The sequence below is a fragment of the Solanum tuberosum genome, unplaced genomic scaffold (assembly GCF_000226075.1).
Source record: "Solanum tuberosum cultivar DM 1-3 516 R44 unplaced genomic scaffold, SolTub_3.0 scf00227, whole genome shotgun sequence".
Lineage (NCBI taxonomy): Eukaryota > Viridiplantae > Streptophyta > Magnoliopsida > Solanales > Solanaceae > Solanum > Solanum tuberosum.
In genome coordinates this window covers 128,106-155,188 of record NW_006239150.1, presented here as the reverse complement: position 1 = coordinate 155,188, position 27,083 = coordinate 128,106, and the positions used below count along the sequence as shown (strand labels likewise).

Here is a 27,083-nt window from a genome sequence, read left to right as displayed (position 1 = left end):
CATTATTTCTACATCAGAATCCATTTCATTTTTTTAGAGGTTGAATTAACTAAAGGCATCCAATTGGAGAATAATATAAGTGAGAATACGTCATTCCCCCTTGTCCTAGTTGAAACTAATATTTGATACTTTGACATGAAGATATGCCCCTTTAACCTTTTTTTTTTAAAAAAAAAGAGAACCAGATTGATATGTCAGGGTTCGTGGTTCGATTTGGATTGATATTTTATTAAAAGATGACTAAATTAATTTACTTAATTTTTAAAATATTAGAATTAAATTAATTAATTCAATTTTTATCCATTTCTTTTAATTATATGATGTTTCCGTGAACAACCCTACCTTATAGACACATTTAGTGTGCGATTGGCATGATGGAAATATTTTCTAGAAAAATAAATTTGTTTTTTACTTGTTTTCTCGTGTCGAAATATAAGTAAAAGTTATTATTTTGAAAGTATAATTTAGAGAAATACTATGGGAGGTTGGGTGGTGATGGTGGGGTGAAGATGAGATGCATGTGTTTGGGCGGAAAGGATATAATCGATGTGGAATGTTAATTGTGAAACTTTTTTTTCCTAAGGTCATTCCTCATTTTCAAAGAACTTATTTTTTCGAGAAAAAATATTTTCTTGCGTACTAAAATTACTTCGTGATGCCCATCTTGCTACTCCTTCTGACTGCCATGTTAGTGCTTATCTTTTGATACCATAATTAGCAATGTTAACAATTAAATTGATTTAACAATTTTAGGGAAAAAAAACCTTTGACATAAAGTGCATGAAAAGACATTAAAAACACTTTGGAATAATGATACCCTAGTTGACATCAAAGGTCATCTATATGTTTTGCTTTACAGACAAATTATGTACTGGGTACTTTGATGGAATCTTATGTGCATTTTTTATGTGTGGAATCTGTACTAGCTATAGCTTTATAATTACAAGAACGGCGGAATGACTTGGAACACTCTTGTACTTGGCTTCGTTTGTCACCTGAACTTTTCTACTCACGACTTTGTCAACTGAACACTTAAAGTTATTAAAACACACTATTTTAAACCCTTTTGACCGTTGACTAAGCTTATGTGGTGTTTTTTTTTTTGCTGAATCAGATCAAGAGAGTGGTTACACACGTTTAAAAGCAAGTGAAGACAAACCTTTATTTATTTTTTAAAAAAGAATTTAAAGAAAAATATAACAATTAATTATTTTTAAAAAAAAAACCCATTCCCAAATGCTGTACGTTTCTTCTTCTTCCTCCTCATAATTTCACCCAACCCCCACCATCACCACACACACATCTCCTTCAATCTCTTTCAATACTCTTACACATAATTCTTCCTCTTTCTCTTCTCATATGTTATCTATCATTTGAGAGTTTTATAATGATTGGGAAAAGATATTTATTTAGATTGGGTAAAAGAGAGGGGGTGGGAGGAAAGAGGTTCTAAATTGTGAAATAGATGCGGATTTTAGATGGATTTTTGAAAAACATATGTTTGAGATTCTTTCTAAATGTAAGGCAATTTTATTGAGAACATTTTTGAAGAGTTTTCTTTAATGACCCATTTTTTGTCTCCTTCTCTTCTTTCTCTCATCCTCCATTTTGGTCACTTTATTTCTCACCACCATTAAAATAGTAAAATTTATAATAAAAAACATAACAAAGTTTTACTTATCTCTAATTCCTCTTCAACGAAAAAAATTCACTAGAAAAGAAAAAAAATGAATGATTAGTAGCAAAATAGATGAAAAATATGGGAAGAGAAGAAGAAATGGAAAGAAATAAAAAAATAAAGAATTTTGGAGATTAGTTTGAGATTTCTATTAAGAAAATACTATTTGTAATAAAAAAAATGATGTGGCAATATATTTCTGATGTGGATAGTGAGGTGTTATCCACATCAGCGCGATTGGGAGACACACATGATCAAAGAGGTTTAAAATACTGTGTTTTAATAACTTTAAGTGTTCAATTGACAAAATTGTGAATAGAAGGGTCTAGGTGACAAACGGGCCAAGTACAAGGGTCTCCCATGTTTTTATGCTAATTGAGTAATGATAGATTAATGTAGAGATTTTTTTTAAGGGAAAACTACCTAACTGCACTCTGCACATACTTCACTATCATATATACTTAATTTACCTCTAGCTTAAAATAATTACACATAATATCACTTTTAATAGTTATACCATATATTTTAAAATATTTAATCAGATACACAAATTCCTTAAATATGATATTGAATAATTATCTTAAAATTTGAACTCCTTAATTAATGGTCAATTAGCAATTCAAAATATTTTTCTACCAACGATTCCGGAGATATTTTACACAATACAAAATTTGTCTTTCATAATCATAAAAAAGAAGTACAAAAGAAAAAAAAAGGGTTTTCCGGTAAGATAGCCTCCATTCAATTCTTATGCCTATGCGCAAATCATGAGTTTTTTGCATCCTCCTCAATGAAGCCGGGAGACATCTTGGTGATGATAGTGTCGCGATGACGGCAAAACCGACCAGGAACGGCCAGTTGTGGCTCCATTCCCAGCGGAAAAAGATCGGTCAATGATGAAATATGTTATCTATCAACTTTTGGTTGAATTTTCTTAGTACGGGTGACGGCAAAACCAACCAGAAACGTTCCTCTGCGGCTCCATTTCCGGCGGAAAAAGATCAGCCACAGATGAAATGTGTTATCTATCAACTTTTGGTTGAATTTTCTTCGATAGTGTTTGTATAACGAGGACAATATTAGATAAATATAACAAATAATGAAATTAATATTAGATACTTCTATGATACATAAGAATGTAGTTGTATCTAATTATTTAGTTTGTTTGATACATCATAAATTGATAATAGATACATGGAATTAATACTAGATGCTTCTACGATACATATGAATGTACTTGTATGATACTCATGTATCTAAGTATTTAGTTTGTTGGATACATCATATATTGATAATAGATACATGGAATTAATACTAGATGTTTCTACGATACATATGAATGTATTTGTATGATACTCATGTATCTAAGTATTTAGTTTGTTGGATACATCACATATTGACAATAGATATACCAAATCAATGGATTCACATTTTAAGATTATAAAATGAAATTAATCAAACTACATGACCAAGATATACATGTTTTTGTTATTAATAATATTAATGAATTTACTATTTCAATGAATAATAAAAAATAAATTAATTAAACATAGATACACTTCTAGATTTCCACCTTATATTAAGGGATTTGATTAATTTAAATTTGCAGAATTAATTGTCCATGAATTTTGAAAATCCTTAATTACTCCTCTAATTAAGGAAATTAGTTACAACCAATTAATTCAAACAAATAAAATAGGTATCATGATTTTAAAATTCAGTTGATATATGTATCTCGCGGATTCAGACTTGTATATCCTAAACACAAAATATGGTAGAGGAAGTAATATTTGAAACTATTGGAAATTTTAGTAATTAGGACTTAAACTAGTGGGATTTATGTATTTTACCCCTTTTTTTTTAATGCTATGCTTATTTGCTATCGCAATGTTGCAAGTTGACATTTTTCAATTATACATAGTTAATAAATGATGGAACAATATCTGAGAATTGAAATAATGTTATTCTTTTGACTAGTGATCATGATTTGTACAACAATAACAAAAATATTTTGGTATATAAATTTGCATGGTCGGAGCCAAACATTTACATGGTCCCTTCCTTACCTCTGAACATTCAATCAGTTATGCTAGTGGTTCACAAGTTAATATACATATGTATTTATTTAATTTTTTAGTACAAATATAGGGTTTACAAAAAAGCTACTGAGGTTAATTATTAGTAACTTAGAATTTTATACATGAGCTGTCACGAAGAGGTTTCATTTTTGCACAGCCTTTGGGTGTGTTTGCTACGAAGGAAAATATTTTTTCTGAAACATTAGTGTATTATTTATTGTGTTCGACATGTAAGTAAAAATATAATTTTAAAAATATTTATAGAGTATACAATTTAGTTAAATATTATGGAGAAAATTGTATATAATAACAAACTATTAATTCAAATTAAATACTATAACCACAATTTGATTTAATTGTATCCCGTAGCAAACTGTTGTCATTCGCCTCTCTCCCTGAAATTCTCGCTCGCCACTCTCCCTCTCTCGCTCGTCAGTCTCTCCCTCGCCTCTCTCACTTTATACAAACACAAATGTATAAATTGTGTTTCTGTTTGTATAAAGCGAGAGAAAATTGTATAATACACATGCAAATACATATATTTTCGTCCTATACACTTATAGTTATACAATACAAATCTTCCCCTGTCCAGTTCTCTTTTGCCTTTCTCTCTTTCTCGCTTTATACAAACACAGATTATACAAAATACAATGTATAATTTATGTTTGTATAAAGCGAGAGAGAGAGAGATTTGATATACAAACGTTTTATTTCGATTCAATTGTACACAAATTCAAATTTTATGCAAATATACAAACACATAAAATTGAATTGAGAGGCTGCCAACAATTTATACAAACGAGAGGCTGACATCGATTTATACAAATAATCTGCCAGCGAAATTATACAAATCTGAAGAGGAGCCATCGAGTTATACTATCTGATGCTCCATAGCAAACATAAAGTTTGCTATGGAGCGCAATTATACAAACTATAGTTATAACATATAAATATGATTTTTATGTTTGGTATATGTAAAAGTTGCTCAATATTATGAGAGGTGATATGAAGTGGTGGAGATGGAGGCTATGAGACTTAGGCATGCCAAAGCCCAATGTGATTCTCAAAGAGATCAAATATCAATTATTGACTATGGACAAGTTGTAGCAACCATTTTCGCAAATTGGGCTCTTCAAGTATCCATAGCCTCTTTCTACTCTTACATCTTTGTATCTTGGGATTAACACATGTATGGACCCTTTAACAAAATAGGAGAAAATTATGATACAACAACCAATAAATCTTATATTTACTTTTTTAAATTCTACTCTAAAATAATTATCTAACAAAGTTTATAGAACTATTTTAATAGCAAATTTATACAGTTTATACTCAATTTCTTATTTCACGCGTGATTAGAAATTATTATCCGACTAATTTTTTTGCTTATGTTTCTCTCACTTATACTATTTGTATTTCTCTTGTACGTCGTGACTCCACCAATTTAGCATGATTTACTTTTAATTTTTTCAAGTTTAAATCAGAGATTTTCCTAAATTCACACTTTTGTGATTATTCATATTAGGTAAATATTTTAATTAACTATAAGTATATCTATGTACGTATTTCTTCTTCTCATGGCATGATTGTTACTGAAGGCAAGTCGTCCAAACATAAAGTATCAAAGAGGTATGTAATTGTTTTAACGTATACACTATATCATGATACATATCATTATGTAATGTATCGGAAATATATTATAATACATCATGTAGCGGAAAAGTATCATTATATAATGTATCGGAAAGATATCATGTTACATCATGTAGCGGAAATGTATAAAAAAATGTATCATTATGTAATGTATTGAAAATGTAGCATTATTTTATATATATTTTTTTATTTTTTTTTGAAAATGTAGCATTATGTATTGTATCGAAAAGGTATTATGATACATTATTTTATCGAAAAGGTATTATAGCATTATTTTATATTTTTTTCTTTTATTTTTTTTTGAAAATGTAGCATTATGTATTGTATCGAAAAGGTATTATGATACATCATGTATCAGAAAGATATCATGATGCATCATGTATCGGAAATGTATCATCATGTAAATGTATTAAAAATCATGATACATCATGTATCGAAAATGTATTATTATGTAATGTATCGAAAATATATTATTATGCAATGCATTGAAAAGGTATCATGATACATCATCTATCGGAAAGGTATTATGATATCATCAATTACATAATCTATGTAATTGTTCTCTGTGTTCAAGATCCCAAAATTCCGTATTAGAACTTGAATAGTTGATACACCACAACAATAGATTAACTTTGATATTTCAATCCATACCCCAATAAACAAAAAGAAGATGAAGGCAATGGGATAAATAAAAATCATCAGAATTTGTTTTTCGATTTTCTTTTTTAGATAGATTGTTACTGAAATCTTTTTTACAGTTCTTCCACAAATCAATAATATAAATTCCGTAAATTAATATAATTGATCACATTGTTACATCAATTACTCGCATCAGTTAAGGAGTTGCACATTTAATGACAACAAACTAAATTGTGTATGTGATACAATTGCACCAAAACTCTGATACAAAATAAAAAAAATAGTGATGTTATATAAATAGCAAAAATCTACTTGAACAACATATTTACATGTGCACTATAACCTTTTACGAAATTTTCTTAAACTAATATTAATCTTTTTTTCACAAAATTTAGCCTGTATAATTATTGTATAATCAATACGTATATATAATACATAATTCTTATATTTATTATGCACTTGTTTTGCACCAAGTATACAACGGTTACCGCTGCATTAAAGGATGGAAATATTTTTAACTGTCTAACTAAAAATATTAAGATCCCAATTCTTTTTAGATGTACTTGTAAACAAGTTACGATTAATTAATTAGATTATATATATAGGTAAGTTATATCTAAGAAGTTTCTAGATTATGCTTAAGACGCGATGCCAATTTGTTAAAATGACTCCCATAATATAATTTTGCTATATGTTTATAAGACTTAAGATCATCTCCCTGGTATTATATTTCCTCGTTCAATTTTATTTATTGAAAGTTGATATATTAAAAGTTGATGTTCAATTTATTTGTTTAATTTAAAAATAAATCAAGAAATAATTTATTACTTAGTTCTTATATCTTATTATTAATTATATTCATTTCTTAAATATATTTTCTAAAACAATATACCCAGTGAAATTTCACAAGTGGGGTTGGAAGAGGGTAGAGTGTACGTAAGCCTTACCACTACTTCGTAGAGGTAGAAATATTATTTTCGAAAGATCCTCAACTTATAATTAAAAATTAATATAATTAAATTAAATTATTTTATTTATTACTTCTTAAATGGTATATTAAGTCAATAAATTGAGTAACATTTATCGAAGAACTCCTTTTATTTACATTTATAGATAAACAATAAATAAAAGGTAATTGAATTAAAATGTTAACATAAAATGGAGAGGCATCCTCTTAATAAACTATTTCACATTATACACATGATCAACTATGCGCCAATCTGGTTTTGATTATAATATAAAATAACGGTTTCACCTAATGCAATAATACATGGATTATAAATAAATAAATAAATATTAACAAAAAAAACTTTAAAATTGGAGGAAAACAAGAAAGTAAGTAAGTAACCCCATATTTTTATTTACTATCGTGATTCATAAAATATTAATAAAATGGAGAGGTGCCCTCTCAATTTCTGATGTTGCTTTATGTTACTTTCTAGAGCAACTTTTACGTATAGCAAACATAAAAATTATATTTGTATACTATAGCTATAGTTTGCATAATTGCGCTTCATAACAAACATAAATATGTATATTTCGCTATACATATACAAAAGAAAGTAATTGTATAATCTGTTTCGCTATACATAAACAAAAGATCAATTATATAATCTGTGTTTGTATAAAGCGAGAAAGAGATAAAGACAAAAGAAAATTGGGCAGGGGAAGATCGTATTTGTATAATCATAAGTGTATAGGACGAAAATATTTGTATATACAATTTTTTCTTGCTTTATAAAACGCAAACGCAATGTATACATTTGTGTTTGAATAAAGTGAGAGAGGCGAGTGAGAGTGGCGAGCGAGATCTAGGAGAGGGGAGAGAGGGGAATGAAAATATATGTATATATACAAAAATTTTCTCGCTTTATACAAACACAAACGCATTTTATACATTTGTGTTTGTATAAAAGCGAGATAGGTGAGGGAGACTGCCCAATGAGAACGAGAGTGGCGAGTGAGATTCACCAGGAGAGAGGCAAAATAGCAACAATTTACTTTGGGGTACAATTAAATCAAACTATGGTTATAACATTTAATTTGAATTAATAGTTTGCTATTATATGCAATTTTCCCTACTTTCTATCGTTCTAATTAATTTTTCTGATTTTGATTTAACATAAAATTTAAGAAAGTAAAAGTAAATTGAATCTTGTGATATTAAATTAAGAATATGCATATTATATCAACACTACAAGAAAATATGAAATTAGCTATAAAAATTATCGATAATTCCAACTAATCAGTCGCTAAAACATTCCTAACTAATTGAATTTTCTTATAATTCATCATTAAGTAAGATTAGCATGAAATTTTTGTTATTTATCTATGAATTTTTTCCATTGCTAATTATTCATTTGCTCATAGAGTGCAAAATGCTTTTTAATCTTTCAATTTTAAACATATCAGGTGAAAAGTTAAATTAAAATAAATAATATCTTCTTAAAAAAATTGAAACGAAAAATAAGATAAACATACTAAAACTAAAACTAAAGGAGTAATAAAATTTATAATGTACCTAAATCTCGTAGTGTTAAGAGCTAATTACATTATTTCCCTACTCTTTTCCAAATTACAAAAATCTCTTAAAAATTATGGATTTCAAATACATCGTTGAACTTCTACATACATCACTGGACTTCCGAATACATTAGCAGACATCCAGATACATAGATGAGGGATGTATCTGAGAGAGGAGAGATGTATCAGAGAGGGAATAGGATATCCGGATACATCTCTGGACTTCTGGATACATCAACAGGCATTCAGATACATATAGGTGAGAGATGTATACGAGAGGGGAATGATGTATCAGAGAGGGAAGTAATGTATCCGAGAGGGGGATAGAGATGTATCAGCGATGTATCCGAGTTTTTAAATTTTTTTAAATAGTAGAAAATTTTAGAGATTATGATAAAATAAAATGTGTATTTAAGTAATTTTTCCTAAAATTTATTCATTAGGCATAATGCCTAGTGACATATTTGATTACTAGTATATTTTATAATTTGCTATATATGGTGATATACGTAGATCCGGGGTTAATACCTCAGATGGTCACTCAACTATCCAGTCTTTCCTCAGAAAGTCACTCACATGGTGACTTTTTAGTGAAAAATAAAAGTTGAGTGACTTTCTGAGGCAAAAGTGGATAGTTGAGTGACCATCTGAGGTATTAACCCCGTAGATCCGTTGCCGGCACAGATTCCAATATGTCATCCCTCCATAGTCTTGATACGCAAGCCAATCATATTGGATGGATAATATTTATATATTACTTAGAAAAGGTTCAAAAGTGTTGTTAATGTATTAAAAATGATTCAGAAATATCCTCTTTTTATCTACGGGATCAAATATACCCTTCTTTAAGCTATTGGATCAAAAATGCTTTTCACGTATTAAAAATTATTCAAAATAAAAAATATCTTCCTCCCACTTTATTAGATCAAAAATATTCTTAACCTATTAAAAATAATTCAAGAAAGAAAATTTGAACCAATATTAATAGGTTAAGGACATTTTGATCTAATAGGTGGAAAATTGGCATTGTAAAATCATTTCTTATACGTTAAGGACATTTTGACCCAAAAATTGAAAGGATGGACATACTTGATTCAATCAATAGTGAACGAAGAACATTTTAAAACCATTTCTAATACATTAAGGTCATTATTTAACCTTTAACAATTTGAATAAAAAAAATATTTTTACTAGATCTCTAATAACTATAAAACAAAACAAAAAAATATAAACAACTAGAAAAAAAGATTGGAACTACTAAAACAAGCAATAATGTACTATAAAAAATATCTCTATCTATAAAATCCAAAGGGTGACTTCAATGTTTGACATCCAAATTCTCACAAGCCTCTCAACACTAATTATTTTGGTCATCATGGAAAACAATGTTGAGGTTGTTAAAGATGTATATCCTTTCTTTCGAGTCTATAAAGACGGTCGAGTCGAACGTTTTTATGACGTACATGGTACATGATACCTTTTATTGACAGAAATAAGAGTATGTAACTACTCTTCAAGTTTACAGTTAGGAGTTAGTTAATCTGTTATAAAGTTGTTAGTTAGTTATATTCTAGATCTAAGAATAGTATGAGAAGTACATGTATAAATAGTTGTGATACAACTTTATTGAATATAACTTTTTCTTCTCAAATCTATGAAAGATTAATCTTCTGTTTTTCTACAAACAACTTTGTAAACCTTCATGGTATCAGAGCCTTGATCAAAGTCTGAGTAGATCAGGTGCATAAGGTCAGATTTCTGAAGATCAGAGTCTGGAAAATTCATCAGATTTCTGAAGATCAGAGTCTGGAAGAAGAATCATCAAGCTTCCGCGATACAAATCAAGAAAAATAGCAAGATCAATGGCAAATAATGGTGGCCAAGATACTGAGATCGATAATGGTGGAGTTCCTGGTCATGGAAATACCACACCAATGATTCCTGTAAATTAAGTAGTGGATTATAATCATCCTCTGTACTTAAGTCCTGCTGATGTTAGTGGGGTTAAGCTCATCTCTTTTCAACTCCTTGGGATCGAAAACTATGCTGTGTGGAGTCGATCATTCGTTTGGCATTGCTTGGAAGAAACAAAACTGGACTAGTGGATGGAACCTGTAGAAAGAATGATGTGAGTGCAGAGTTAGGAGGTCAGTGGGAAAGAGTAAATGCGATAGTTCTCTCTTGGCTTCTAAATTCTGTGTCCTAAAGTCTGTTAGCAGGAGTGGCATTTGCAACATCTGCCCAAGGGGTTTGGAGTGACTTGAAAGAAAGATTCGATCGGCTGGATGGGTCAAGAACTTTCAGTTTGCATAAAGAAATTGCTACATTTCAACAAGGAACAGATTCTGTGTCTGTCTATTTTACAAAGCTTAAAGGATTGTGGGATGAATATGAAACTTTGATGCCATCTTCTGGATGTGACTGTGAGAGGTCGATAGGTTTTATTGAACATCTAAAATAGACAAAAGCTCTATCAATTCCTGATGGGATTGAATGAGTCATTTGGACAGGCAAGAAGTCAAATTTTGTTGATGAGTCCAATTCCTGGAGTCAATCAGGCCTATGCTATGGTGGTGAATGATGAGTGTCAGAAATTGACTTCCAGTGGTGTTAATATAGGACTGAACTCCATCTGTTCTACTGGGGTTAATCCCTTAGCAATGTATTCAAGAACTGGAGGTCAGTCTAACATCCAAGGATATAACAGGTTCAAGAAGAACTTGGGGTTGATATGTGAATTTTGCAGATGCAAAGGGCATTCTAAAAAACAATGTTACAAGTTGATAGGATACCCTCCTGATTTTAAGTCGAAGAGAAAAGTGAATAATGGAGCAGGTCATAATGCTTACATGACTGGAAATGAATTTAATACTACAAAAAAAAATGTATATGATGGGATGTCAAATGATTCTTTATTCAACTATGGGAGTGCCACTCATGATAAGGGTCAAACATCACAAGCTAACACTAGTGCAGTGGGTGAAACGTGGCTTCAAAGTTATTCTTTCTAAGCGCGGATTCAATTGATTAACTGTGCCACCTTCCTTCTACTAGTTGATTTAACCGCATCAACCGCAAAGAAAGTGACGACCTATTCTCTAGCAGCAGCAGGGGCAACTTTCACCAAAGACCAATACAGTCAAATTCTGAAGATGCTTAACCAGAATCAAGATTGTGGAAACATATCAGGTAGTGCAACTCATGGAGTTCAGGCTAATTCAGCAGGTAAAACTCTATTAGTTTCTAAACATAGTGAGATATGGATTATAGACACAGGTGCCACCAACCATATGAGCTCTAATATTGGTATATTAACTAAGGAGTCTATAGTGAATGTCAAGGATCCAAAACCTGTAAGTTTGCCTAATGGTAAAGTAGTATATGTAACTCACACTGGATCCTGCTCAATTTCCCCAAGAAGTGTAATCACAAATGTATTTCACATTCCAGAGTTCAAATACAATTTGTTGTCAGTCAGTCAGATGACAAAGGAGTTAGGATGCTCAATCACTTTCTTTCCACATTTCTGTGTGTTTCAGGAACTCTACACTGGCAAGGTGAGGGAGATTGGTAAGGAAGAGGCTGGGTTGTATTTGCTGTTGAAGAATCTTACATAGGGTCAGGTGCAATTTCAGTCATGTTTGGCAGAAGGAAAAGGAAAAGAAGCAAAGCAGTTATCAGAAGAAGAAGTGAATGTATGGCATAAAAGATTAGGGCATATGTCATCTCATGCATTGAGCAGGTTATTTTCTGTTAGTCCAGAGGTTGTGAACAAAGCTTTGAATAAATGTAATGTGTGTCCTTGTTCAAAACAAACAAGAGTTGTATTTCCAAGTAGTAGCAGTAAGAGTACTGACTGTTTTGACTTGATTCATTTGGACGTATGAAGTCCATACAAACAATCTACTTTTGCTGGTAATAGATTCTTTCTTACAGTGGTTGATGATTACTCAAGAATGACTTGGCTGTTTCTGTTGAAAAATAAGTCAGATGTATGTGTTACTTTGTCATATTTTCTGCAGTTTGTTAGAACTCAGTTTGGTAAAGTAGTAAAGAATGTAAGGTCTGATAATGGGTTAGAGTTTGTAAATTCTGTGTGTACAAAGATGTTCAAAGATAGAGAAATAATACATCAAAGGTCTTGTCCTTACACTCCACAACAAAATGGAGTGACAAGAAGGAAGCATAGACATGTGTTAGAGGTTACTAGGGCAGTAAGGTTTCAAGGCAACATTCCTTTAATATATTGGGGGCAGTGTGTGCTTGCAGCAACATATTTGATAAATAGGATGCCTAGTAAGGTACTAGGAGGACAATCTCCATATGAGAAGCTCTATGGAAATAAGCCACTGCTAACACATCTAAGGGTACTAGGATGTTTGTGCTATGCTAAGGTCTTATCAGAAAGTGATAAGTTATCATCCAGGTCCAAAGCCTCAGTTCTTATGGGTTATTCAGAGACTCAAAAAGGGTATATATTGCTTGATTTGGCTTCCAAGAGTTTCTTTGTAAGTAGAGATGTAAGGTTTCAAGAGTCTGTGTTTCCATTTATATCCAGATTGTCAACAGATGATACTGGTCCTTTTGTAAATGACATGATTCTGGAAATACTGAACTTCGACTGGAGTGACAATGTCACAAGAGATGTCAACATAAGGTCAGAGTATGAAGAAGAAAGAGATATGCCAGAAGAATCTGAGCATGATCCAGTGTTAGATCAAATGATAGAAGGACCTGATCCTGAGGTTAATGAAACTCAAGAAAATGTAGAGCCAGTGGTTACAAGAAGGTCTACAAGAGGAGTTCATCCACCTATATGGATAAAGGATTTTATATTATTAAACATTAACAAGGAAGTACAGTTTCCCATTTCTAATTGTGTGGCTTACACTCAGTTGTCTAAGCCTTATCAAACTTTTATAGCTTTAACATCTATGCTGCAAGAACCAGCAATATATGTAGAAGATAGTAAAGATCCAAAGTGGATAGAAGCAATAAAGGTTGAAATACATGTTTTGCAAAGTAACAATACTTGGGAATTGTCTGAATTGCCTAAAGGAAAGACTGCAATTGGTTGTAAGTGGATCTACAAAATAAAATACAAGTCTACTGGTGAGGTAGAGAGGTATAAGGCAAGGTTAGTGGCAAAAGGATACAGTCATAAAGAGGGGATAGATTACAAAGAAACTTTTTCACATGTGGTAAAGATGGTGACTGTAAGAACTATCCTAGCTTTAGCTGTGGCAAGAAAATGGCACATTCATCAAATGGATGTGTACAATGCCTTTTTAAATGGTGATCTACACGATGAAATATACATGACCTTGCCACAAGGATTTACCAGTCAGGGGGAGAAGAAAGTATGCAGACTGGTAAAGTCTCTATATGGTCTTAAATAAGCACTTAGACAATGGAATCAAAAGCTTAAAGAGGCATTACAAAAACTCAGTTTCAATCAAAGTCAACATGATCATTCTCTGTTTACAAGAAAAACCTCTGAAGGATTCACAATAATTTTAGTATATGTTGATGATATCTTGGTTCCAGGAAGTAGTCTTGAGCTGATTAAGGAAACAAAAGAAGCCTTACAACAAGTGTTCAAGATGAAGGATTTGGGAGAATTAAGATTTTTTCTTAGAATAGAGTTTGCAAGGTGAGAGGCTGGAATGGTTATGCATCAAAGGAAATATGCACTCCAACTGATTGCTGAAGTTGGATTATCTGGTGCTAAGCCATCAGGCTATGGATGTGAATGTCAAGCTAACATCAAAACAATATGATGATCAAACAAAGGAAAATCAAGGAGACAAGCTTGTAGATCAAGTGCCTATCAAAAGTTGATTGGAAAGCTTTTATATTTGAACATGACTAGACCTAATATTTCATTTAGTGTGCAAACATTAAGTCAGTTCTTACAGCAACCTAAAAAATCCCACATAGATGCTGCACTACGAGTAGTCAAGTACATCAAGAAACAACCAGGCCAGGGTGTGTTGTTATCCAGCAGTTCAGGCACTGAAATCACAGCCTACTGTGATGTAGACTGGGCAGCATGTCCTACTACAAGGAGGTCTGTGACTGTATTTGTGATCAAGCTAGGAGAGTCTATGGTGTCTTGGAAGGCTAAGAAGCAAACAACAGTATCAAGGAGTTCAGCTGAAGCTGAGTACAAAAGTTTGGCATCTACTGTAGCTGAGTTAGTATGGTTAGTAGGGCTGCTAAAGAGTTTGGATGCTGAAATAACTCTTCCAGTAAACATATACAGTGATAGCAAATCTGCAATTCAGTTAGCAGCCAATCCAGTCTATCATGAACATACCAAATATATTGAAATCGATTGTCATTTCAGTAGAGAGAAGCTGCAACAAGGGTTAATCAACATCAGTTATATACCAACTTAAAGTCAGCCAACTAATGTTCTAACCAAAGGACTAAATAGAGTACAACATGAGCTCTTATTGTCCAAGCTAGGAGTTCTACACATATTTGCTCCTCCAAGCTTGAGGGGGAGTGTTGATAGAAATAAGAGTCTGTAACTACTCTTCAAGTTTATAGTTAGGAGTTAGTTAATCTGTTATAAAGTTGTTAGTTAGTTACATTCTAGATCTAAGAATAGAATGAGAAGTACATGTATAAATAGTTGTGATACAGCTTTATTGAATACAACTTTTTCTTCTCAAATCTATGAAAGATTAATCTTCTGTTCTTCTACAAACAACTCTGTAAATCTTCAATATCTCACGTGACTATTAAATATATATACAAATTATAAGACTCTAAATTTAATTAATAATAAATGTGATAGTTTTTTTTTAAAAATCCCAGGAATCAAGGAAAAAATCCCACAAATCAAGTAATGAAGTTTGAATCACGCTCCTCGACCATTAGTTCAATTGTTGTGATAAACAAAGCATACACTTGAATTATAGTATTACAATTGAATTTTATAAACTCATATAATAAATTGAAGTTAGGGAGAAAATGAATCAATTATAGTATTACAATATAAACTCATACAATCAAGTGAATTATAACATTACAATTGAATTCTATAAACTCATAAAATCAAGTGAGAAAATAAATGAACATAATATTACCATTGAATTATATAAACTCATACAGTAAACTGAATTCCACTATCACAGACAACTAATGACGTTTCATCCAAAGACATTATCATCTCATCTGATGTCTCTGCTAGGCTCTATCTTCCAAAAAAACACTACTACTGTCAACCAAAAGCTCCCCGTATTAGTCTATAACCACGGTGGAGGACTAGTTATCGAATCCCCCTTTACCAATTGGACTCATCGTTACGTAAATCTCTTAGCTTCACAATTAAACGCCATTATCATATCCGTAAACTATAGGTTAGCCCCAGAGAATGACGTGCCAACAATCTATAATGATTGTTGGACCGCACTTCAATGGGTCACTTCTCATGCTAACAAAGACGACTCTGTTATAACCAATACTTTTACCAATTATGACCCATGGTTAAAAACCTATGGTGATTTTGATAAACTCTTCTTAGGCGGAGACAGTGCTGGTGGTAATATAGTTTTTACTATGACAATGAGAGCAGGTAAAGAAAGTTTAAATTGTGGTGTGGGAATATGTGGTTCAATTCTTGCTTTTCCATACTTCTTGATAGAAAACATCGATCAAGAGGGTATACCTTATAAGATTTGGATAAACATATGTCCATCGCTAGAACAAGGATTATCTGTTATGGATAGTCCAATGATTAATCCACTTGCTAAAAATGTACCTAGTTTATCGGTGTTGGGTTGCTCAAGACTTTTGGTTTGTATCGCGGAGAAAGATGAGTATATTTCTGGAGAAACATTGATTCGATTTGTTGAAGGTGTGAAGAAAAGTGGATGGAATGGAGAATTGAAGGTTATTGAACTTGAAGAAGTTGGTCATTCGTTTCAAATATATAAACCTGAATGTGAGAAAGCTAAAGATATGATGATGCATTATGCTTCTTTTATTCACAACAAGTGATTAAAATCAAAATAAAATAAAATGTTATTGCAACATATTGCAACTAACTAGCTATTATCTTCCGTTTCAGATTGTTTGAAAATTATAATTTTGAATGTCGTACGTGAATTTGTGTTATTGAGCTACTTTGTCTTTTTGTATTATGTCAATGCATTGTTATTTTTTTCAAGGTGACCAAATTCGTAATGACTTTACTATTTAGAGTTGATATTTTCTAGTTCAAAAAGTAATGCATAATATTCTTGTTGTTTACCGAATGAGACATACTGAATTGAAACAAGAATGTATAGATCTCTCATTTAATTATGATCATGCTAAAATCCCATATTAGTGGGCTTGAGCTAGCCTTCGATATATGTCATGAACAAGATACACGAAGATCAATAAATCAAATTATAATACAAGCAGAAGTTCTAGGATTCACTTAAAAAGTCTTGGATTTACACAAAAGAAATCCATAATTTCCCAACAAAGAGTTGTTTAATCCATTTTGGGGTAACAAAGTATGGGAGAGACCCAAAGTAGTAGTAACACGATAACAAGAACAACTTGTTATTGTAGCTCAAATCTAGGCAGACAAGCTAGATCTCTAAGAATTACCAAGTTGCTCAAGGATTTTGCCTTTATGCTTGTTCTAACTCAAATAATGGAGTTAATATCTCAAAACGTCACTTAACTTTGAGAAACTGTTTAGCAAAGTCATTAAACTTTGTTTTGTATCAATAAAATCACTCAACTTACACTTTTATATCATTAAACAAAGTTGAGTTGGGTTGTTTGAAGATATTAAAGTGTAAGTTTGAGGATTAATCCATTAGTTGAAAAACCTTGAAGATTGGCAGAGCTGGATTGTTTGAAGATTTTGGTGTGTGTAGCGGAGAAAGATGGGCTGAGAAATTTGGGGATTTGTTATGCAGAAGCTGTGGAGAAAAGTGGGACATCAGTAGAGGTGATTGATGTTGAAGGAGAAGGACATTGCTTTCAGATTTTGAATCCTGAGAGTGACAAAGCCAAAAATCTGATTAATTGTATTGCTAATTTTATCAAATTGTGAAGTGTGTTTATGTATTGAGGATATTAAATGAAATAATATCTCCATTCGCCTTATTATGATCAGACAATAGCACAGATATGATCAAACTCAATGGGCGAAAGATATGGTTATGTCCCGATCCTTCAATTAAAAGAAATTCTCATGCCTAGGACTAGTGTCAGCAAATAGCCAAAGTCTTTTGTGTACTTAACATCCACTTTTTCTAGTTGAGTACCTTGTGAGGGCCTTTGACAAAAAGATAAGGCGATATTGCAGAGAAGCAAAGGTTTCCAACACCACATTTTTTTACTTTCAACTTCAAATACTCGATTTATTCATGAGAATTTTTACCTGGAGCATAGTTATATTTGTCACTGTCGCAACCAAAGGCGGATCCAGGATTTAGAGTCTTTGGGTGCCAAATAGATTCATCGGCTAAATTAACTTTATGTTTGATCCGAATTACTCGTCTTTTCGATTTATATGACAAATCAATCAATAAAATAGAAATAAACATGTATAAATTTTTAAAAAAGTGCTTGTAGGTTGTTTACGAAAATTTTATGGTGGTTCATAATGTTCATTTTTCAAAAATCAAATAAAGATAAATATATTTATATTAATTTTGATTTAAAGTCAAATAATTATGTATTTAAAAAAGATTTAAACTAACATAAATTAAGATATCTGTTTTTAACCTCATACAAAATCAATTGTATTATTTTTAGGATAAACATAAATAGTTATTTAAAATTACTTGTCAATCAACAAAAATACAAATATAATTAACCAATTTTTGTTTTTTCATTTTACTCTCTCCATTAATTTATAGGTTATTTTTTGTTCTCGAAATTCAAGCTATAAGGCATATTTTTTTTTTCCTTTTTTAAAATTATATAAACATGATAAGAATTGCAACTAGTAATGTTTTTGGTTGAATTGCAACTTAGCGAGAAGGTAATATTTATGAACAAACATAAGTTGCAATTCTTATCATGCTAATGTAATAATAATAAATACTTTGAAATATTAATTAAATTTCACGTAGCTTGAATTTCAAGAATAAAAAAATATCATATAAATTGAGAGAGTATGTATATATGTAGGAGTTTATGGATGTATTTTTGATTTTGGGTTACATGAAAATAGTACCAAAACTTATATAATTATTGGTTAAAATTACTGATGATCTTTCTGTTATATTTTCTTGTTGGAGAATATTTGATGTATTTAAGTGTTTATGAAATTATTGAGAAGAGAAAAAAAAAAATGTATCCATTTCTATTAGTTGTTAACTTTTTCTTTTACTTTTTAAAAAATTATAAATAAAAATGATAGTTTAAGATACACATTTTTGCATATTTTTACAAATTTTGTTTACACTTTCAAGAAAAATTAATTGTTTGGACAATGAAAATAAAAAAAATGTTGTTCAATTTTGTTAATTGACAAATAATTTTTAATAACTATTTTTAGTAAAATGTAAATAATTAATATAGGATAGAAAAATAATATCTAATGTTAGGAGTAAGATGAATTAGGCTAAATTTCATAAGTATAAAATTATTTAAAGATAAAAAAAGTAGCAAATAATTTGAAACAATGGTTAAAAAGAAAAAATGAAAAAGGTCGAAAAGCTATTAAGTACTCCCTCTGTCTCTAATTACTTGTTCACTTTTGAATTGACACACCTATTAAGAAAATGATTAATGACATAGTGAATTTACCATTTTACTACTATTAATTATGAAGTGGATGAAAAGTTCTACATTTTTCAAAGTAATTAATCATTTAATTGGAGATATAATAGGTAAAATAAATAAATTGTCATTTCTTTATTTGTCGAATTGGACAAGTAATTAGGGACAATTATAAAAGGAAAAGTGGACAAGTAATTAGGGAGAGAGAGAGAGTGTGATTTATGAGAGGAGCCAGCAGTTTTAAAAAAGAAAAAATGAAAATGTGTCAAACGGGTTTGATCCCGCGACCTGAGGCTCAAACATTTAGCTTTTTACCACGGGCACCACACGGCGGTCCGTCCCGTGGTACCCGGTTCCATTCCGATAGTCCCGCTACCGGTCCTGTTGCCAGCCATACAGTTGTTTCCACCCTTTTCTCAATATCAAATGACATCGTCGTGTCTGTTGATTATACACTCTCAAGAGAATTGTTGGACTGCCCCACAATGGGTAGCTTCACACGTATGTAAAGACTCAAACGGCGACCCCATGGTGATTTTCGCTAGGGATAGTGCTGGAGGCAATATAGTGTTTACTATGACGATGAGAGTTGGTTGCGAAAACTTAATTGGAAACGTTAACATCTCTTGGCCAACGGTTTTTACCTTGTGTTTTTTTCTTATAACGGAAAAATGAATATTTGATTCATTTGTCCTCAAAATAGATTACATAAAAATGTATTTTACTGTAATTCACCATGAAATTTATTTGAACACAATTTTTCAGTTATTGTAACTTAATTGTATGCATGTTTTCTTTGTTATATCCCCTCCACAGGGAGAAAATTAATAAGGAAAGTCAACTAGACATAAGGTTCATAATGAACTAAAAACAACTAACTATATGGTTCGCTTTTTCTTGTTTTGAAATATAATACTTCAGTTAAAAAATATCGAGATCTCAGTAGCTCAGTTTATTGTCTGGACTTTCATCTCGTTGATAAGGATTCGATTCTCTATTTTGTAATCTCCTCCCTATTTCCCCTTTCCTTACCTCCGATTTCTGACGTAATAAAAAAGACAATTGAAAAGCTAAAAATGTGGGATTACAATGGAATAAGTTTTTGATACATTACAAGAAATGAAAACACAATCATAATATCCTTAGAAGGAACATTAATCTAAATCCAAATGAAATAATTTATTTTTAAAAAAAATAAGGAAAGAGTATAGAACATCTATACAAATTTGAGTAAAACTGATGATAACCTTCAATTTCTGCTCTGATCATCTCTCTACTCTTCCTTTCTTAATAGGAAAAATAGGTGGTATTGCATTGTTTTTCCCCTGTCGGCAAATCGGCACATTAATCAAAGGCCTTACTCTTATAGTTGCTGATTTAGATCTCTCCAATCTTTTCTTAATCTTGTCCACTACATGTTTCTCTTTGCTTTCATCTGTGGGCGAAATTTCAGAATTCGCGCTAGAAGAAGAAGAGGATGATGAAGATGAAGATGAAGGTGATAATGAGGAAGGCCTTTGTTTTTGTTTTTTCAATCTTAATAACTCTTTCCATAATACAGTGCATGTTGGTGGTCTAGGAGATGGATCTTCATCGATAAACCAATTTACTGGCCTGCTCTGTTCTTCTTTACTATTCCCCTGTTTTTCATTCACTTGTTCCTCAGCATGCTCTGTTTTGAGACTAATCTTGTTGAGTTTTTCAGCATGGTGGATTTGCCAATAGGGAAGTAATTTGCCTTCGAAAATTAGCTCGTCGGCTGTTGTCATGTTTCCGGTTGTGAAATTGCTGGATAGGAACTCGAATTCTGCTGCATTAAGCTCTTTTTCGCGCTTTTTCTCTGGTTGAGAATTTGGACAAATGGATATGAAGTTTTTCTCATCAAGAAATTCTGAGGAGAAGGAAATTCGAGGACCCGAATTCGGATCAACAGATCTAGATGCAGTTTCTAAGGACATCATTTTTAGTTGTATCAGTAAAAGAGGAAGAGAAAATGGAGTAGGCTAAAGGTAAGAACAAGAATAGTTCTGCTTTATAAGGGGAGGAACACAGGGAAATAGTGTGCAAGTGTGGTCGAACTCAATAATTTTAATTTAGAGTTAATTTTTATTAGAAAAATCGTTAAATATATATAGAAGTGAAATTTACTACTACTACTTGATGTTACTGTCCTAAACTTTAGAATCCATGGGCATTTTTCTGTTCGCGCATAAAATTATTTTGAGATTAATTTGTCTCACATTTCAAATAGGATAAGCTAACACCAAAGTTTGAGGTATAAATTTATTTTTAAATATATTAGTAATATCATCAATTAAATAGAGTATGAATTAATTCTGAGATATTCATGATCTTATTTCGTGAATTAAACAATCTATAAGGGTGTGTTCTCTATTGAGAATGCTTTTTATTTTTCCATATTCGATTGATTAAAATATTTAGAAAATGAGTTCTCTAAAATTTAAAAAAAAGTTTCTTAAAATAGGAAAAATTACTTTTAAAAGTAAAAGTAGGAAAAACAAATTATATAAATGACATTATAAATTGATTTGGTTCTTCTCATTCTTCAACACGCATCACCTCTATCTCGTTATCCCATCCCCATCCCCATGCATTCATACCCCACCCCATCTCGCATAATATTGTCTAAACTATATATATATAAAAAAAAATTAACTTATATATCAAACACAAGAAAATAAATAAAATTTTACTTATTTTCTTAGAAAACATTTTCGTTCGTATCAAACACGCCCTAAATCCTTGCTCCCCATCTCTGGGGCGTCGTAGTGTGTTATTGAACTTCTGAACTCTTTTTAACGGTTCTTTAGTATATGCTAATAGTAAATATTTGGACGGTGAGAATATATATATTTAAACTAAGTGGTCTGGTGAAATAGAAACAAATGAGCTGTTTGCTGTCTTTTTTAAAAAAAAATGGAAAAGGCACATGCATGGACAACTTTGGTACGAAAAGAGAGATTTTTCTAATAGTAACATGGAATCTTATTATTGTCTTTAAAAGGATTCAATATTTATAATATAAGCATACAAGACAATAAAACAATTCTTCAACAAAAAAATTCCTAAGAATTTGATTTTTTTTCTTCTTTGGACTTTCGCTGTCTCCTTTCAAATTTTTTGGATCTCTCAACTCTATAGCCTATCTAGCATACCATAAGAAAATAGTTAGGGTTGTCAAACACAAAGTGAGGTCAATTAGGAGTCAATAATGCATATAAGAAAATTTTTAGAGATCATGATTTAAAATGGTAAGTAACGTTACGTTGGAAAAGAAAATATCTAAACATTGTTGATAAAGTTATTTGATATTTATATTAATCAAAACTCGATAGAATAGTCCAAATCTGCATGAATAATTAGCTAGAATATCACAATTAGTTATTAAAAAAAGATGTAGTAGTTAATTAGTGAGTAAAACAAATATTTTAGCAGTTTGACCCTACATAACCTAGCAGAGAGTTCATAATGACATAGGAGAAGTTATAGGCATGTGGGCACATGAGGCTAATTTTCAAACCATGTGATTGTTCACTTCCCAACAAAATTAAACAGAACATGCAGATCTTGGCTCTTCCTAAACTCCCTTTAAAGGGGATTCCTAATTATAACTAATTTTTTTTTATCGTAATTCATGTGACACACTTAATTTCTTGATATATTTTCAATAGAAACATTATATTTTATCTTTACATCAACTACGAGTAAATATTTTATGAGGTAATTATCCTTTAGCAGTGTTCACAATGTGTTAGATATCATGAAAAAGCTGGCATTAAGATTTGTATTTTGAAGTATTCCTGTCTAACCAAGACAGCTAATGAACATAATTAACTAGGGTGATAATCCTATAGATTAGTATTTTTATTTGTATAGGTGTTATGACAAATGTTACTTCTATTTTTTTTTAATGTTACAAAGTATCTTGCACATAATGGCTGTACTTAATATCTGAGGTTAACAATTAGGGGCGTAAAAAGAGGCGTATTCAGGATTTCGGCAAGATGGGTGTACGATTAGGAAAAAATACATCTTAAATATAAATTTGATCGGGTTGACTTTTAGGTTCTTAATATGAACCATTAAATTTTAAAAATTATAGGTCTAAAATATATAATACTACTAGTTTTAAATTTTAATATACACATTTGATTTAATTATATAAAAATTTTACAGTGCTAAAACTTTTAGAAACATTCAATGTAACACACTTGAAAATTTGAAAGATTAAAGGAAAAAAAAAGATAAATTAATTGAAACGTCAAAAGTGTAACCGATAACCACTTGGAGAGGTGTTACTCAAAATGATAAGATAGATATAAGACTTAAATTTTTATCCTCACTTAGAGAGGTGCACCCAATCATCATCATATTATTATATGATACTATGAACGTGGGTTCACACATCTATAATTAAATATTTTTTTTAAAAATATAACACTATTATATATGATCTAGAGAGGGGAGCATGGGTTCACGTGAACCCACGACACCCCCTCTAGATACACCCCTGGTAAAAAATGAGCATAAATATAGGTAACATGTCTTATTCTATAAAAAATTTAAGGGTTGGACTCAAGATAATTTTGAATTAGGTTCAATCTCAACCCATTTTAAGAGAATCTTCAATTTCAACCTGTTTTAAGACTCTTTATTTGCATTTATGATCTAGAGAGGGAAGCATGGGTTCACGTGAACCCACGACACCCCCTCTAGATACGCCCCTGGTAAAAAATGAGCCTAAATATAGGTAACATGTCTTATTCTATCAAAATTTTAAGGGTTGGACTCAAGATAATTTTGAACTGGGTTCAATCTCAACCCATTTTAAGAGAATCTTCAATTGAGTCCAAATTAATCTTCAATTTCAACCTGTTTTAAGACTCTTTATTTTCATTTATGTAATGTATGTTTCTATATCAAAGTATGAATTACTATATTTTATATTTTTTAGGATTTATCTATCCATTTGTAACTATTTTTTTTAAAAAAAAATTGAGTTGAAATTCAAATTGTGGTTGTAAAAGTTAAATAAATATGTTAAAATTATTGATATTAAGCGGGTCAAGATGCGCGGTTCATGATCCAACTCAATTTTTAGCTCATTTGAATCCAAAGTAAACTTGAGTGGATCAAGACCCAACTCGATTTCTATTTCAACCCATTTTAATATCTTTAATTTCAATTCAACCCGCCATTTGACACTCATGTTAACCATGGTCCTATGAATGAATACATGAGTGGCTCGATGGTGAAGGCAGTAAATGGTATTAGGACCCCAAAATATTGTGAGACAAAAAATTTGTTGAAATTATAATTTTATTTTCAATTAAAATGAAGATAGTAGAAAAAAGGTTCAAAATTATATATATAGAAAAGTTATCTTTATTTTTTATGAAAAGTATTTTAGAACTTTCAATCAAATAACTCAAGATTTTATATTAATAAATATTTTTTTTGTAATAACATCCAAGGTAATATATAGCAAACACATGACTAACATCTTATTAACTAGAATTAATCTCTTGATTTTATATTATCGTTCGATGTTAATTAAGAAAATTATGTTATTTAACTGTTTACCTTAAAAACAACATCTATGTAAAAGTAAAAAAACATAATTTTAAATTATTATTTTTTATGCGTGTTTTATATATTTAAGAATATTATTTTAAGCCATTAATTTTATTGATAGATCCTTAATTTATTATATAGAATATGACCAAGAAAAACGAATGTGAAAATTTTCTTCTCTAAAATAGAACCACTCGTTTCAAGATTGAAAAACTTGTAGTAATTTCACTACAAGAAAAGATTTCTTTAGCGAGGGGAAATTTAGTCGTTAATAGTCCAAATCTGGACGCTAATTGTCGATCCGAACAAATTTGGTTGTGCCGATCGTTAAAAGTTCCGACGTTAAAAGTTAATAGTTATGAATCAAATTGAAACTCGGTCGTTAAAAGTACATTTAACGACCATATAAATTCTAGTCGTTATATTTCCTCCTTAGCCACAAGATTTGCCTTTTATACAAGTACTTTATTAACGACCAAAATTTCTTTCATTAATTGTATATTAGTATCCACATCAATATTATTCGCGACTAAATTATCCATCCTTAATGACTATTTCGGTATTTTGTAATGTGTCAATTATATATATAAAAAAAAACTATTACCGGATCAATGTTTTAAAAAATTTCCTTAGAATTTGATTATTTTTTATTCTTTTGTTGTCTCCTTTCAACTAATATGTAAAAGTAAAAAATCACAATTCTAAATTATTATTTTTGTGGTGTATTTTATGAAAGTTCATTATAATGAGTATTTTGAACGATAAATAAAAATACTTTCACTCGGTAACTCAATATCCAAAAAAACACCTTAATTCACCTAGATTCTGCATTTTGAACACTTGATATAATGCTATTTTGACTTTCTTTATCGACTGCAGAGTGCTTCCACTATCCCACAAACACTAGGATGACTACCAAATCTTGTCCATCTTTTTTTATAAACAGAGAATGATCATATGGACTCGGATCAATAAAGCTAAATTGAAAAACAACTTTCAAGAACTTCTCATTCCATTGCCTTGGTGTTTGTTTGAGGCCATACACGAATTCCAAAAGTCTACACACATAATATATATAAGATGAAGTTTGTGAAATTTTATTTCTGCAAAATAGAACATGTGACTCGGCAAGATTGAAAAAGTTATAGATAATTCACCATTATGGTTTAAATAATACTACTGCCTTTCAATCTCATTTTTGTTAGGAATGCACGTTTATGATAGAAAAAGGGGAAGATATTGAAGAGTTTAACGTGTATGAGAATCAGTTGAGTGTAATAGAGATAACACACGATATAATTTGTATTTGTTGGAGCTTAATTAATTTTGATCGTAAAGCAAATTTGTCATGATCCGAGCCTACACCTTAGACGTGGCTGACACTCAAGAACCATTGCTGGTTCCCAAGCGAACCCTCATCCTGGCTAACTACAATCGGAGGACTAACTCAATCATACAAAGCTTAAAAACTAAATAAAAATTCATGAAACTCAAATACAAAGTTTAACTCAAATGAAAAACTATGAATAAAATAAATTATTCAACTCGCCATAAAAGAGGCAACTTAAGTCTTTAAAACATTTAACAAATTAAATTAATAGACTTCTGAAACTATATTGTCTATCTATGAAGCCTCTAAATGACAAAGATGGAAGTCGGGACAAGACCCACGACATCCTGACAAAACTGAAAAGTAAATGAAATCCTCCGGAAACAAGGAGGCTCACCATAGCTAACTCAAACTCCATGCGGTATCAACGAAGCTCATGTTAATGACCCTGAATACCTGTATTTGCATCATGAAATGATGCAGGCCAAATGACTCAGTACGTGGAATGTACGAGCATGTAAGGGAAATTCTAAAGCATAACATAAGCTTGAACTTGATAAAAAGAAAACATACTTATCTCTTTTTAAACTTACTCAACTCAAGGAATACTCAAAACTACTCAAACTTACTCAACTCAGAAGTACTCAAGGATAAGATACTCAACTCAGTAATAAGGTTCTCAACTCAGTGAAACTCAACAATAAGGTACTCGACACAATGAAGCACAAATCAACTCAAGATACTCATCTCGAAATACTCAAGATATTCAACTCGAAATACTCAACTCATGATACTCAAGGATAAAGCAATAATAAAATATGCAATATATATGGAAAGTTGTAAA

General features: G+C 30.9%; 1 protein-coding gene and 1 pseudogene across 1 annotated transcript; one reads left to right on the top strand and one right to left on the bottom strand.

Moving 5' to 3' along the window:
• The first annotated feature begins 9,946 nt into the window (after positions 1-9,946).
• LOC102590799 (2-hydroxyisoflavanone dehydratase-like) lies at positions 9,947-17,635 on the top strand (annotated as a pseudogene).
• Positions 17,636-20,379: 2,744 nt separating this feature from the next.
• On the bottom strand, positions 20,380-21,303 carry LOC107062418 (uncharacterized). The gene has a single exon (XM_015313025.1). It carries the CDS (start codon positions 21,273-21,275, stop codon positions 20,580-20,582), a length of 696 nt encoding a protein of 231 aa, XP_015168511.1. The 5' UTR covers positions 21,276-21,303; the 3' UTR covers positions 20,380-20,579.
• Positions 21,304-27,083: the final 5,780 nt, after the last annotated feature.

Excerpts from the sequence above, each read along its gene's own strand:
- LOC107062418 (XM_015313025.1), bottom strand. The coding sequence starts at position 21,275 with ATGATGTCCTTAGAAACTGCATCTAGATCTGTTGATCCGAATTCGGGT.